Here is a 12866-nt window from a genome sequence, read left to right as displayed (position 1 = left end):
TCACGTGACTTGTTTTCTAAGAAAAACCTCCTTCCGCTTAGATCGAGCAGGCACAACGGCTTCCATCATTTACTATCAAAACTCGCAACCCAAAAAAATTCAGCTTCGACCAGTGACAACAATGCAACAAGTTCAGGTTGGGGAGAGACGCTTAACGGTTCAGAAAACACTTGGAAAAGGCGCGTTCGGTATCGTTTACCAAGTCAAAGACAATGTCAGCTCTAAAGTTTTCGCTCTAAAGTACATTCGTTGTGAAGACAAACGCAGTCTTTGTAATGCTGTATGTGAGGCCAGAAATCTCGGCCAAGTAGTCAACCACAACAACATAATCACAATTCTGGGCGTTGACATGTTTGAAGAAAAAACTAGCCAAACACACTTTCTGATTTTAACTGAGTTGTGTGCCGGTGGAAGTCTAAACGATCGCTTAACACGACAAAGCAGCGACGAGATAAACCTGAAGTGGATGAGTCAAACTGCAGATGCTCTGAGCTACCTCCACAAGAAAGGTATGGTTCACCGTGATCTAAAACCAGACAACGTGTTGCTTACAAAAAATGAAGATGTAAAGTTGGCGGACTTTGGTCTGGCGCGAAAATTTATCGCACTCAAGGGTGCCGATCCAGTAAAAGAGGGGTTGACGTTCTACAAACAGTATTACATGAACACATTCGCTGGCACACCGTTCTGGATAGCCCCCGAGGTTTTCAGCAGCCACTACACAGATAAGGCGGACGTGTTTTCGCTTGGAGTGATCTTCTTTGCAATTTTGGAAAGGGATTACATCATTTTCGAAGAAAAGCCGAAATACGGTGCCTTTGTCAGCCTCCTTGGTTATGAAGAGAGACTTGGTCTGGGGGCAGCCATGTCACTGAATCCAAATGTCAAAGTTTTGTTTTCGCTTCAAACGCAAGGAACAACTTCCCAACGAAGAGTCACTCTTGATGCCTTATTGTACAACGCAAACGAGAGGCCAAGCGCTGAGGAAATTTACAAAAGAGTCCAATCTGTTCGAAAAAGTATAAGGCTCGAAGCAAATACGACAGATACGACACAACAAGCGTCTGGCGGGTGCTGTTAGATCGCAGGCAGTACGTTTTAACTCTGGTCTCAGCTGTAGGCACCAACTCTAAAGTTGACTTATATAATTATACAGTAGATATCATTCTCCTTTGTATTTTAGCGAAACATAAACCTCTGCGAAGTAGGTGATCAAGAGATTATCAAAGAAACCCATGATTTTATTTTGATGCTTTTTTGTTCAATTGTATAGCTAAAACTTTCCTTTGCTGTTAACTGCGTTCAGTTTAAAGATGGCTGTGTCCTGAGCTGTTATTATGATTTACATGCCCTTCTTAGAAGTGTTTAAAAGAACTGAGCAATTCAGTTTCATTTCAAATAAATATCCAATCTTAAATAATCACTCTTTGAAGACATGAGCTTTAAACGTGGTTTATTTGGTTGCTTCTTGTGTCTCGTCTCCTTCATATCCATTCCCGGTTTTGTTACCGGAAATATTTCAGTTTATGATTCACTGTCACTTTCATTCACTTGTGACCTCGTTTCACACAAAACTAGAACTTCTCGCGCTGAATCTGTCGAGGTAGTGGGACAGGAGGCGGTATTTGAAACGCCGGGTCTTCCAGGCCAACTTTGAAATAAACGCCGGGTGCGTCTAATTGAGAAAATTATCCTCAAGGTTGTATGGTCAGTTTTACTCTATGTGTAAAAACCTAAGTTGTAAGCTGAAAGTCGCCTCGAAAGTAATCAGTTCTAATGCTCCATCTCGTCTCTCCCTTTCCCTTATAGCCGTCCGATATGATATTTAACACTTATCCAGGAAAATCGCGCGGAATAGCGCCTGATACTTAGCCGACGAGAGGGCGAAGGCCGAGTTGGCTAAAATCAAACGATACTCTAAAAGTTTGAGCAAGATACTTGTTTTATTATTCGTTTATATGCAGCGCTTTGCACGACGTCGGACAAATCTTGGGAAACTATAGCTACGTATATCGCAGGATACGCATAGACCAGTTCCTGAACTCTCCCTTCCTCGCCCTAAATAGCGGTTGAGCGACAAGAGCGAGTCAAGGATAAGTATTTTATTATTCAACAAATTGGCAAGACGAATACAGGATATCTTTTATGTACGACTGATGGATAACAATGACTTCCTGACCATATACGGGCATCGTGTGAACTTGTTGAATAATAATAGCAGGTAAACAGGCTTTTTCCGAGAAACTGTCCTCCGCTTCAAAGCTCGCGTTTTGCTTTTTTTACGACGAGACGGGAGAAAAGTAACTCATAAAATGCAGCAGGCCGCTGTAAATCTGCCATCAAGAGTTTCAGTTGGAAACAAAACAGTTAGAATCCTACGGCGACTTGGCAATGGCGCTTTTGGTGTCGTCTACAAAGTAAAAGACGAGGAAAGTTCCACAGACTACGCATTAAAAGATGTTCTTTGTTTGAATGCCTCGGCGCTTCGTAATGCTATCCGCGAGGCTACAACACTAAACAAAATCTTCCACGAGAATGTGATCGCCATCATGGGAGCAGATCAGTTCCGTGATACACAAGGCGTACACATGCTGCTTTTGACTAAGTACTGCTCGGGCGGAAGTTTAAACGAGCGCCTTGCTCGACCGAGTAGTGGAGAAATGAATTTGAAGTGGATAAGTCAAATAGCCGCAGCTCTTGCCCATCTCCACTCACGCGGTGTGGTTCACCGCGATTTGAAGGCGGATAATGTGCTTCTAACCGCAACGGAGGATGCAAAGTTGGCTGATTTTGGTCTTGCTCGCGAATACACCGCACTCACACAACGATCCTACGCTCAACAAGACGACGGTTCATGGTTGACCACTTACAAGCAATACTACATGAGCTCAGGAATTGGCCCCATACACTGGATGGCACCTGAATTTTTCACTGGCCATTACACAGAAAAAGCCGATATTTTTTCCCTTGGTACGCTGTTTTTCGCAATCCTTGAGAGGGATGTCATCGTGATTGCTGGGAAAGCAATTTACGGTGCCTTTGTAGATATTCCTGGTGTAGGCAAAATTGGCCTTGGGCTTGCAATGGAAGAGGTTGATCGCCGTATCCGAATTGCATTCTCAAGCTATGCACAAGGGTCCAACGCTCTGCAAAGAGTCGCTCTCGAGACCTTGCAGTACAACCCAAATGATCGACCAAGCGCTCAAGAGGGAGCGCTCAAGTCATGAACATTCGCCAAGCAATAAGGCTCCAACAAGTTCAGGTTGGGGAGAGACGCTTAACGGTTCAGAAGACACTCGGAAAAGGCGCGTTTGCATGGTGTCGTGTACAAAGTCAAAGACGAAGCTAGCTCGGAAGTGTTCGCTCTAAAGGACATTCGTCGTGAAAACGAAAGTAGTCTTAGTAATGCTGTTAGTGAGGCCAAGAATCTCGCCCAAGTAGTCAACCACAACAACATTATCACCATCCTAGGCGTTGACACGGTTAGAGAAATATCTGGCACAAGACACTTTCTGATTTTAACTGAGTTGTGTGCCGGTGGAAGTCTAAACGAGCGCTTAACACGACGAAGCAGCGACGAGATGAACCTGAAGTGGATGAGTCAAACTGCAGATGCTCTGAGGTACCTCCACAAGAATGGCATGGTTCACCGTGATCTAAAACCAGAAAATTTGCTGCTTACAAACAATGAAGATGTAAAGTTGGTGGACTTCGGTCTGGCACGAAAATATATCGCACTCAAGCGCGCAGATCCCGTGAACGAGTGGTTGACGTTCTACAAACAGTACTACATGAACACATTGGCTGGCACACCATTCTGGATTGCTCCTGAGGTATTCAGCGGACACCACATTGGAAAGGCGGACGTATTTTCACTTGGAGTGATCTTCTTTGCAATTCTGGAAAGGGATTACGTCATTTTCGAAGAAAAGCCGTATTACGGTGCCTTTTTTAGCCTTGGTTGGGACAAAGTTGGTCTGGGGTACGCCATGTCCAGCAATCCAAATGCCAAAGTTAAGTTTTCGCCTGAGACTCAAGGATCGACTTCCCAACGAAGAGTCACTCTTGATGCCTTATCGTACAACGCAAAAGACAGGCCAAGCGCTGAGGAAGTTTACGAAAGAGTCCAAACTGTTCGAGAAAGTGTAAGGCTGGAAGCAAATACAACACCACAAGCGTCTGGTTGGTGCTGTTAAATCGCCAGCAGTTTTAACTTTAGGTTCCTGTAGGCACTAACTTTACAAAGTTGACTTTTACATTAGATGTTATTCTCCTTTGCATTTCAGCGAAACATGAACTTCTGCGAAGTGAGTGATCAAGAGATTATCAAGAAACCCATAAATTTGTTTTATTTTTTTTTTGTTTGTTTGTTTGTCTAGCTAAAACTTCCCCTCAGTGTTTAGTTTAAAGATGACTTGCTCTGAGCTGTTATTATATTATGATTCACATTCACTTCTCAAGAGTGTTTAAAAGAACTGGGCAATTGGCCTGAACACTGGAATTAAATCCACAAAGGAACTGACATTATTTGCCTAAAACTTGGTTACGATTTCTTGCTTTGTTCTGTTTCATAACTACGGGATTATGCGTGTGACATTTGTAAAATTTGTCTTGTAACATATATATGTCTGAATTTATCAAAACCGGGTCAAAGGAAAGTGACGTCAGTATTCTTGAACAAGTACGTTACTGCGCGAATTGGCTTAAAATACCACAAGAAAGGGGAAAAAAAAATAAATACAGCGCTGAAGGGTAGAGAAGAGAGAGGAGAAGAGAAAAAAAGACTGACATTCCTTTTAGTTTTTATATCATCGAGTTTGGAGAGCGATTTGCGCTTAAACGGTGAAAATTTCTTTGACCTGGTTTTGATAAATTCAGACATATATATAAGTTACGCTTGCCTGTATAATTAGTCCATCGTTTGAGAATGGTTTTGAATTAAACCGAAATATTACGTTCGCATTTTAAAAATTTAAAAAGTTTTAAAGCCTTTTGTTGTTTTTTTAAAGCCTTTTTTTATTTATTTTTTATTTTTTTTTATACTTTTTTAATTTATCTCCTCGTTGTTGACTGAAATATTGAGTACTACAGGATGATGTTCTTCGGTGTCATTTTCATACTCTATCACTTACACTTGTCGGCTGGGAATGTGTTTTTTTTTAATTCAGTTTCATTTCGAATAAATATCCAATCTAAATAATCAGTCTCTTTCAAGAAGTTCCTGTGTCAAAACATAAGCCTTAAACGTGGTTATGATCTGGTTGCTACTTGTGTTTCGTCTCCATCATATCCATTCCCGGTTTTCCGGGAATGGATATATATGAAACGCCTCAGTCTTAGTGCTGACTGTATTTGGAAAAATGTATTTGCCGTGTATTTGGCATGCACATTTGACAGACTAAGCGTACAAGTTGGCAACTTGTTTCTATACATGAAACTGTAAACAGTTGCAGTCGAGTGCTCATGTTTTTTCACCAGATAGTCTCAACTCAGCAAAATCATTTGCTGCCTGATATTTTGTGTTTAAAAGACTGTAAACATTCAGAAATCATATTTTAAAATTATTACTTAATATTAAGAACCGATGTCCAAAACTGTATTTCGAGTCATGTTAGCTCCATAGTCAAAACACCGGATTTTACCGTGAAAAGGTCATTAAAGCGTTTCCTGGAAGACGAAATACTAAGAAAGAACAACAAACAATTAGCATTCGTAAGATGACGGGACCCCTTGTAAAATCTCTGGTTAATTACATAATGAGCCTTGACTTAATCAGTAAAAATCTGAGCAAAGTCTCATCAAATATGAGTTTGGTAGCCCATCAATTATTGTCATATAATCGGAGTATCGGTTTATCGAACATTGTATCGAGTCTGTTGAATCTTTATGTGTCTTTAGCGACGGCCATTATTTTGTTATTATTTTTCATAATTATTCAGTTTCGCTCCACGTCACCTGTGTCAGGACCATATTTGGAGCCGTTTCCTAGAAATAAAACTTGTCGGGGAGAGGGTGGTTTGGGGATTTCGAATTGGGAACACTTTGAGGAAATACAAAGTTGATTTATATGTTCTCAAGGCCGGTACGTTTTTATTTAATGTCTAAAGTAAACCCTACATTCAGAATGATGGTCTTAACTAAAAGCAGTGAAACCCGCAGTTGTAAGCTGAAAGTCCCCTCGAATGTGATTAGTTTTGATGCTCCATCCCGTCCCTTCCTTTCCCTTTATGTAGCGGTCCAATAAGATATCAGCAAATAACACGGTTTTTCCGAGAAGTCATCCTCCGCTTCGAAGCTCCATCGCGCTTTTGGTGACATTTTACAAAGAGAAAAATAGCTTATAAAATGCAGCAGGCCGCAGTAACTCTTCCATCAAGAGTTTCAGTTGGAAACAAAACAGTAAGAATCCAACAGCGACTTGGCAATGGCGCTTTTGGTGTCGTATACAAAGTAAAAGACGAGGCAAGTTCCGCAGTCTACGCATTAAAAGATGTTCTTTGTTTAAATGGCTCGGAGCTTCGTAATGCTGTCCGCGAGGCTACAACACTGAACAGAATCTTCCACGAGAATGTGATCGCTATCATAGCAGCAGATCAGTTCCGTGATACACAAGGCCTACACATGTTGCTTTTGACTGAGTACTGCTCGGGCGGAAGTTTAAACGAGCGTCTTGATCGAGCGAGTAGTACAGAAACAAATATGAAGTGGATGAGTCAAATTGCCGAAGCTCTTGCCCATCTCCACTCACGCGGAGTGGTTCACCGCGATTTAAAGGCGGATAATGTGCTTTTGACCGCAATGGGGGATGTGAAATTGGCTGATTTTGGCCTCGCTCGCGAGTACACCAAACTCAAACGAACCTACGCTCAAGAAGACGACGGTTCATGGCTGACCAGTTACACGCAATACTACATGAGCTCAGGAATTGGCCCCATACACTGGGTGGCTCCAGAGTTTTTCGCTGGCCATTACACTGAAAAAGCTGACGTATTTTCCCTTGGTACGCTGTTTTTCGCAATCCTTGAGCGGGATTTCATCGTGTTTGGCGGAAAGCGGTTTTACGGTGCCTTTGTCAGCCTTGGTTGGGAAGGGAAAGTTGGTCTTGGGTACGCTATGGCAAGAAACCCAAATGCCAAAGTCTGCAAAGTTACATTTTCGCCTTACACGAATGCAACAACTTCCCAACGAAGAGTCACTCTTGATGCCTTATTGTACAACGCAAACGAGAGGCCAAGCGCTGTGGAAATTAATGAAAGAGTCCAATCTGCTCGACAAAGTGTAAGGCTGGAAGCAAATACAACACAACAAGCGTCTGGTTGGTGCTGTTAAATCGCCAGCAGTCTTAACTTTAGTCTCAGCTGTAGACATTCAGGACACAGGCATAAAATGTTATTCTCCTTTGTATTTCAGTGAAAAATAAACCTCTGCAAAGTGAGTGCTCAAGAGATTATCAAAGAGAATTAACCCACAAGTTTGCCTGTTTAGTTTAAAAAAAAAGAGATTGCATGTCGTGACCTGTTATTATGATTTCAGATGCACTTCTCCAGTTTACTGTATTATTGTTTAAAAGAACTGAGTAACCAGTTCCAATAAATAACCAGTCTGAATAAACAGCCTGTTTGAAGAAGAGTCAGCCTAGATCTGGGTTTAACTGGTTGCTACTGACTTTCGTTTTGTCTCCTTCGTTTCCGTTCCCGGTTTTGTTACCGGAAATATTTATTTCAGTTTAATATTCACTTTCATTCACTGGTGACCTCGTTTCGCAACAAAACTAGATTGTCGCGCGCTGAATCCGTCGAGGCTGATTGAAGTGGCCTTTTCATTAACATAGATGAACCTGAAAATCGGTCCCTTTAATTAGCACTTATTTCAAATCTTCCCTTGCTTTTCTTTATGGAACTGAAACGAGAGCGGGTACTGTACGACGCAAATAGGCCATTGACTTTTTTTACAAGCAAACGCCTCTTATGACTGTATTTGACATCATGCATTTGCAAATATGCATGTATTTTGGCATGCACATTTGACAGACAAAGCGTACCAGTTGGCAACTTGTTTCGATACATTTACTGAACTGTATTTTCAGTATAACGTCCTCGAGATCAATCAACAAAACCCTTTGCTGCATAATATTTACAAGATCGAGTTTAAATGACTGAAAAAATTTTCAGATATTTAGAGATCAAATTTAAAAAATGCTGGAATTTGATTTTCATTATTGCATATCGAGTCGTGTTAGCTTTATATCATGGCAACGACAGATTTTACCGTAAAGGTCAATTATTGAACCGTTTCCTAGAAGACGAAATACTTAAAATGGACATCAAACAATAAACATTCGTAAGGTGAGGGGACCCTTGCAAGGAAATCGCAAGTTCGCCTGTTTTATAATCTCGTTTTTTTTTTCTCAAATGAGCTTACATACATTAGTCATTCCCGTCACTGAATATCACAAATATGCCTTATACGAAAACCTCCTTACCCCTACCCCCCAAGACGATAAATTATGACTGAGCATCTAAAAATTGGAACTTTCGAGAAATCACTCTTTCTGTTGAAGCTACGACACGCAACTGTTACTGAATTTAGAGTCCTACGGCCACTTGAAAATGGCGCTTTTGGTGTCGTCTACAAAGTAAACCACGGGGTAAGTTTCATTAAAAAAATGTTCTTTGCTTAAATGCCTGAAACTCCTACTGTCCAGTCCCAATCCGGTCCGGTTTTTCGACTTGAGCACCTTGACTGGTACGTTTTAGCCGGGTCGGCTAAAAATGTTGGCGCCAGGTCAGACCGCTTCGCATGAATCCTTCACATAACTCACAGCGGACAGGTCCAGTCAGGTGTGAACAGCTGTTTCTACATCATAATGCAACTTAATCTCGCTAAGTCGTAAAACTCTACACAACACTGATTGTACCGCTAAGTTATGGGGCAGAATGTATCTTATTCACGCTTCATTCATTTCACTATCATTGGCTAGTGCTTTTTTCATCTTTTTTGGTAGGTTTTCAAAAACTGGTTCGGGAATTTTTACATAAAGTTGAGAGGCGAAGTCAAACATTGCATCGCGCCCCAGATATCCATACTCTACTTCTAGGAAAGTCTTCAAACAATTTGGCCCTTTAACAGAAATGCCTTCAAATTTGTAAGTCTTGAGCGGTAATACACATGACTTTGGGAATCGCTTCCACCGGAAATCGTACCTTCCAGGAATATTCCAGTTGTAGCAAAAGCAAGAATGATCATCAGGATGCTGTCCAAAGGTAAACACATCTACATGAGCCAGGGTTGGATCAAACCTCAAATCAGTTCTTATTCCAAAGTCATCCCAGAGTTTTCTAGTAGCACAGAATTTAAGTCGTTTAATTTACCACCACATCCGTTGTACAAGATTTCGCTTCCATCTACATTAAACCAACTTGTTCCATTCACAGGGCATTTGTCTGACAGGCTTATGTAACCATCTTGCTTGGAAGTTAAGGCAGAAAGATTCCACATAACACTTGAAAAGTCAGACTCAAATATGGCAATATCAACATCCCCATCATGACATATCATTTTTCCACCTTCCCTGTACACTGACAGAGCTGTGCCACCACAAACCAGGTACTGAATATTGAAGCTACTCAGAAACTCTGTAACTTCTTTAAGCAAATAAATACAAACAGGTTTGAATGTCCTATTTTGACCCAGTTTGGCCCTAAAGTTTCCTAGGGTACAGCCATTCCACATGTCAAAACTGATAGACTTTGATGTTGTAGCTTCGGCTGAAGAATGACCAATATCTGTCATTTCTTGCTCTCCTTCTTGGCTGTCATCTTGCAAAATGCATAAGAAATCATCATCACAAGTCGCCATATCTCTGTGGAATGTATGATAAAAACAGACAATTATTATATCGTAATTGTTTCATATATATTGTGTAACAATTATTCATGGGCATGAGTTGGAAATGATGCGACAAAATAATCAATGAGCATGAAGTGTGAGTTTATTATGATCATCTTATTGACGTGTCCAACGAGGGAATAGAAGATATTGAATTCGTTTATTGTTAAAAGATAGGGTGATTTCAGTTTTACCTAAGCGAAGCAGTTCTATGAAAAGTAGGCAGAATGATTGGCATTGTACCATTGGCATTGCTGATGTGAGCTCTCTGGATAAAGAACATTATTATTATTATTATTATTATTATTATTATTATTATTATTATTATTATTATTATTATTATTATTATTATTATTATTACTCCTTGTACGGTTAGTTACCCTTTGCGTAAAACTTTGCGATTAACTTGGATACATCATGTAAAACAAAGAAAACGTAGAATAAATAAACTAGAACTTGAAACTTAACTATAAAACGGAATACAAAAATTGAACAAGAATCGAGAAAATACAAGGGAAAAAGATTACTTACAAGATCTGTACGGCAACTCCGGATAAACGAAAACTTATTTACAACCAATCAGCATACGAGATTTTATACTGATTTGAAAACAAACAATAGCGCTAATGAAGTTACGAAAACAAACAATAAACGATTACATAATACTACGCCGAGAAACTAACTTGCAGAGAAATACATAACTAGGTGTAGTTGACACTAAAAGTGCCCCCGGTCTTTGAATCTTATCTGATTTGTATAAAATGGAAACTTGTTTGTGTTTATTTTTGAGGGTTGTAAATGTGCACGAAACTGTAGCGTGCGGTTTAGTGTTAGTGGCTATCGCATCTGGGTACTGGGTGAGGCATTGATGGGCAGTGAGAAGTTAAAGATAGCTCAATGTTATTGTAAAATATTTATTTCGCTTTCAATTTTAAAATACTAAACTGTATAATTTTGATGTGGCAGTCACATAATAGATCACAAAGCTTGCTGCTGTAGTGCAAGTTGGTTACGATTGCTGGATCAGTTGAAAGACTCAGTACAAATCTGCGATTTGTCAGACACAAATCACACACAAGAGCGACTGAAAGACTCAGTCGAAAAACCAAGTTTACATAAAGAAAACAAAACACTCGTACTGCGCAGTAGCTCACGGTTTCTGACTTTCTGCTTAGTTTCACTATTCTCAATGTTTTCTCTATGTAAACTGAGTCTGTTCAATTCAGCAATCGTAACCAACTTGCTCTACACATGTCTACAATAGCAAGCTTTGTAATCTATTTCGATAGCAACAAAATCCAAACAAATATCCTTACTAGTCAGGTGGCCTAAGGGTAAAATATTTACAGACTGGAAGAAAGCACCAAAAAGCTCAAAAAAGACTGCCACGTTAAACTTCTCTTGCACAAGCTCAAAAAAATGAAACTCGGCTGCCTTCAGGGATGTCTCACTTTAAAACACTGTAGCGCGTCCGGGTTGAATTGTAGATACACATAAAACCCTATATTAAATTAAAGCTCACAGAACTGGCTATCTAAATATTTCATCCATTTTGTGATATAATCAATTGTTGATTTTTTTTAGAGGTCTAAAGACGAAAGTCGGAATCGCCTATTGAAAGCTTTAAAATTCGCTAGTTTGATTTGTTCGAGAGTTTCCGCTCCCAAAGTGCTAAAAAAACGTGTCGGCGTTTTGTCGTATTCGATTACAGTAAAAAGTTACAGAGCATTTTCGAAGAAGGGCTAAAAAAACATGGATTGATCGTACAAAAAAGCCTCTCAACGCAAACGTTTTTATAAATAAAACAATCTGTGACATGTTTTTGTTGCTGACATATTGAAGTAATTCCTCTGATGATTTGAAGTCAATTGAACAAAATCCCTTGGAGTTTTAGCTACCATGCGAAAAATATAATTCGAGAAAATAGCGTTTAGAAAAATCTATCGTTTCGCCGCAAACAAACACCGCCCACAAACTGCCCACAAACACGTTCTCAGATGACCGGGCCAAGCAGTGCTTGGTTTGTTTTTTCCGGTCACCTCTTTGGGGAAATGTTCACGCAATTTAATCTTAGCACAAAGCCTCGAATTTCTACTAGAAGTGTAGCGACCGAATACAAAGCCCTGACTAAAAGATCAAACGTTTTCATCAAGTATCGCTTTAGGTGTTTATTCCAACCTAAGCGCCCTGGGACGAGGTTGTGTTTATTCCCGACCGATTAACGTTGTGTCTGCCGATGTCATGTAGGCTCTTCGGTTGAAACATTCTAATTATATAATTAGCTTTAGAACACCTAAGCCTGGTTTTCACCAGCGACGCAAGCACAAACTCAAGCGCAAACGCAAGCACGCGAACAGGAAAAAAAAATGACCCTTGTGCTTGACACAAGTTCAAGCATAAGCATCAAAATTCAATTGTGTTTGTGCTTTTGTTTGCGTCGAAGCCGTATTCACGGTGAAATTATAGCCGTTATCCTTACGCTTGTGTTTGCGTCGCTAGTGAAAACTAGGCTTTAGCGGACTAAAAAGTTAAGTTGAAAGAATACGTTTTTGTCGGTAACTTACGTGCGTTTCAAGTTTTTAAAATAATCTTTTTGGCATATCGGATATAAACTTAAAATCTTTCATCCGGCTTGAAAATTTTGGAAAAATTAGCCCGGTATACATCTCGCCAAAATATGATTCACTACATGTGCGAGGTGAGAGTTGTGGAGTTGTGAAGACGCGTAATCCGGGAAGCTGCTTGAACGTCACCATTACCCAAAACCCATAGCGGGCAAGTACTATTGTTACGTCATTATTACCCGAGAACACCATGCGGGCAAGCGCTATTGCTACGTCATCATTACCCGATACTATTTGCAGGCAAACCCTATTGTTACGTCATCATTACCCGAGACTAGCTTGCGCGCTCACTTCAACCAAGTCGAGATTTTTTTCTAGCTTCTGACTGTATGCACTGTATTTCCCCGTGTATTT

At 40.2% G+C, this 12866-nt stretch overlaps 4 protein-coding genes and 1 pseudogene across 4 annotated transcripts in view; 4 read left to right on the top strand and 1 right to left on the bottom strand.

The window, feature by feature from the left end:
* Window positions 1-1229, top strand: LOC144652713 (serine/threonine-protein kinase pdik1l-A-like). The gene has a single exon (XM_078512762.1). It carries the CDS (start codon window positions 122-124, stop codon window positions 1079-1081), a length of 960 nt encoding a protein of 319 aa, XP_078368888.1. The 5' UTR covers window positions 1-121; the 3' UTR covers window positions 1082-1229.
* Window positions 1230-2267: 1038 nt separating this feature from the next.
* The window catches only part of LOC144651806 (serine/threonine-protein kinase PDIK1L-like), a 37465-nt gene continuing 26866 nt past the window's right edge, over window positions 2268-12866 (top strand). The window contains exon 1 of the mRNA XM_078511818.1: window positions 2268-3262. Coding sequence (XP_078367944.1) covers window positions 2313-3227 — 915 coding nt within the window. The 5' untranslated portion in view covers window positions 2268-2312 and the 3' untranslated portion in view covers window positions 3228-3262. The remainder of the gene's footprint in view (window positions 3263-12866) is intronic.
* LOC144651976 (serine/threonine-protein kinase 35-like) lies at window positions 3282-4620 on the top strand. Its single transcript, XM_078512060.1, has one exon. The coding sequence runs from the start codon at window positions 3582-3584 to the stop codon at window positions 4194-4196; it is 615 nt and encodes a 204-aa protein (XP_078368186.1). The 5' UTR covers window positions 3282-3581; the 3' UTR covers window positions 4197-4620.
* On the top strand, window positions 6092-7546 carry LOC144652712 (serine/threonine-protein kinase 35-like). Its single transcript, XM_078512761.1, has one exon. The coding sequence runs from the start codon at window positions 6346-6348 to the stop codon at window positions 7327-7329; it is 984 nt and encodes a 327-aa protein (XP_078368887.1). The 5' UTR covers window positions 6092-6345; the 3' UTR covers window positions 7330-7546.
* Window positions 8346-9872, bottom strand: LOC144651807 (uncharacterized; annotated as a pseudogene).

The sequence above is a fragment of the Oculina patagonica genome, chromosome 4, assembly GCF_052425735.1.
Source record: "Oculina patagonica isolate OP01 chromosome 4, crgOcupat, whole genome shotgun sequence".
In the NCBI taxonomy this organism is placed as follows: Eukaryota; Metazoa; Cnidaria; class Anthozoa; order Scleractinia; family Oculinidae; genus Oculina; species Oculina patagonica.
The sequence above is the reverse complement of the archived record's forward strand: the minus strand, read 5'-3'. Positions and strand labels throughout refer to the sequence as shown.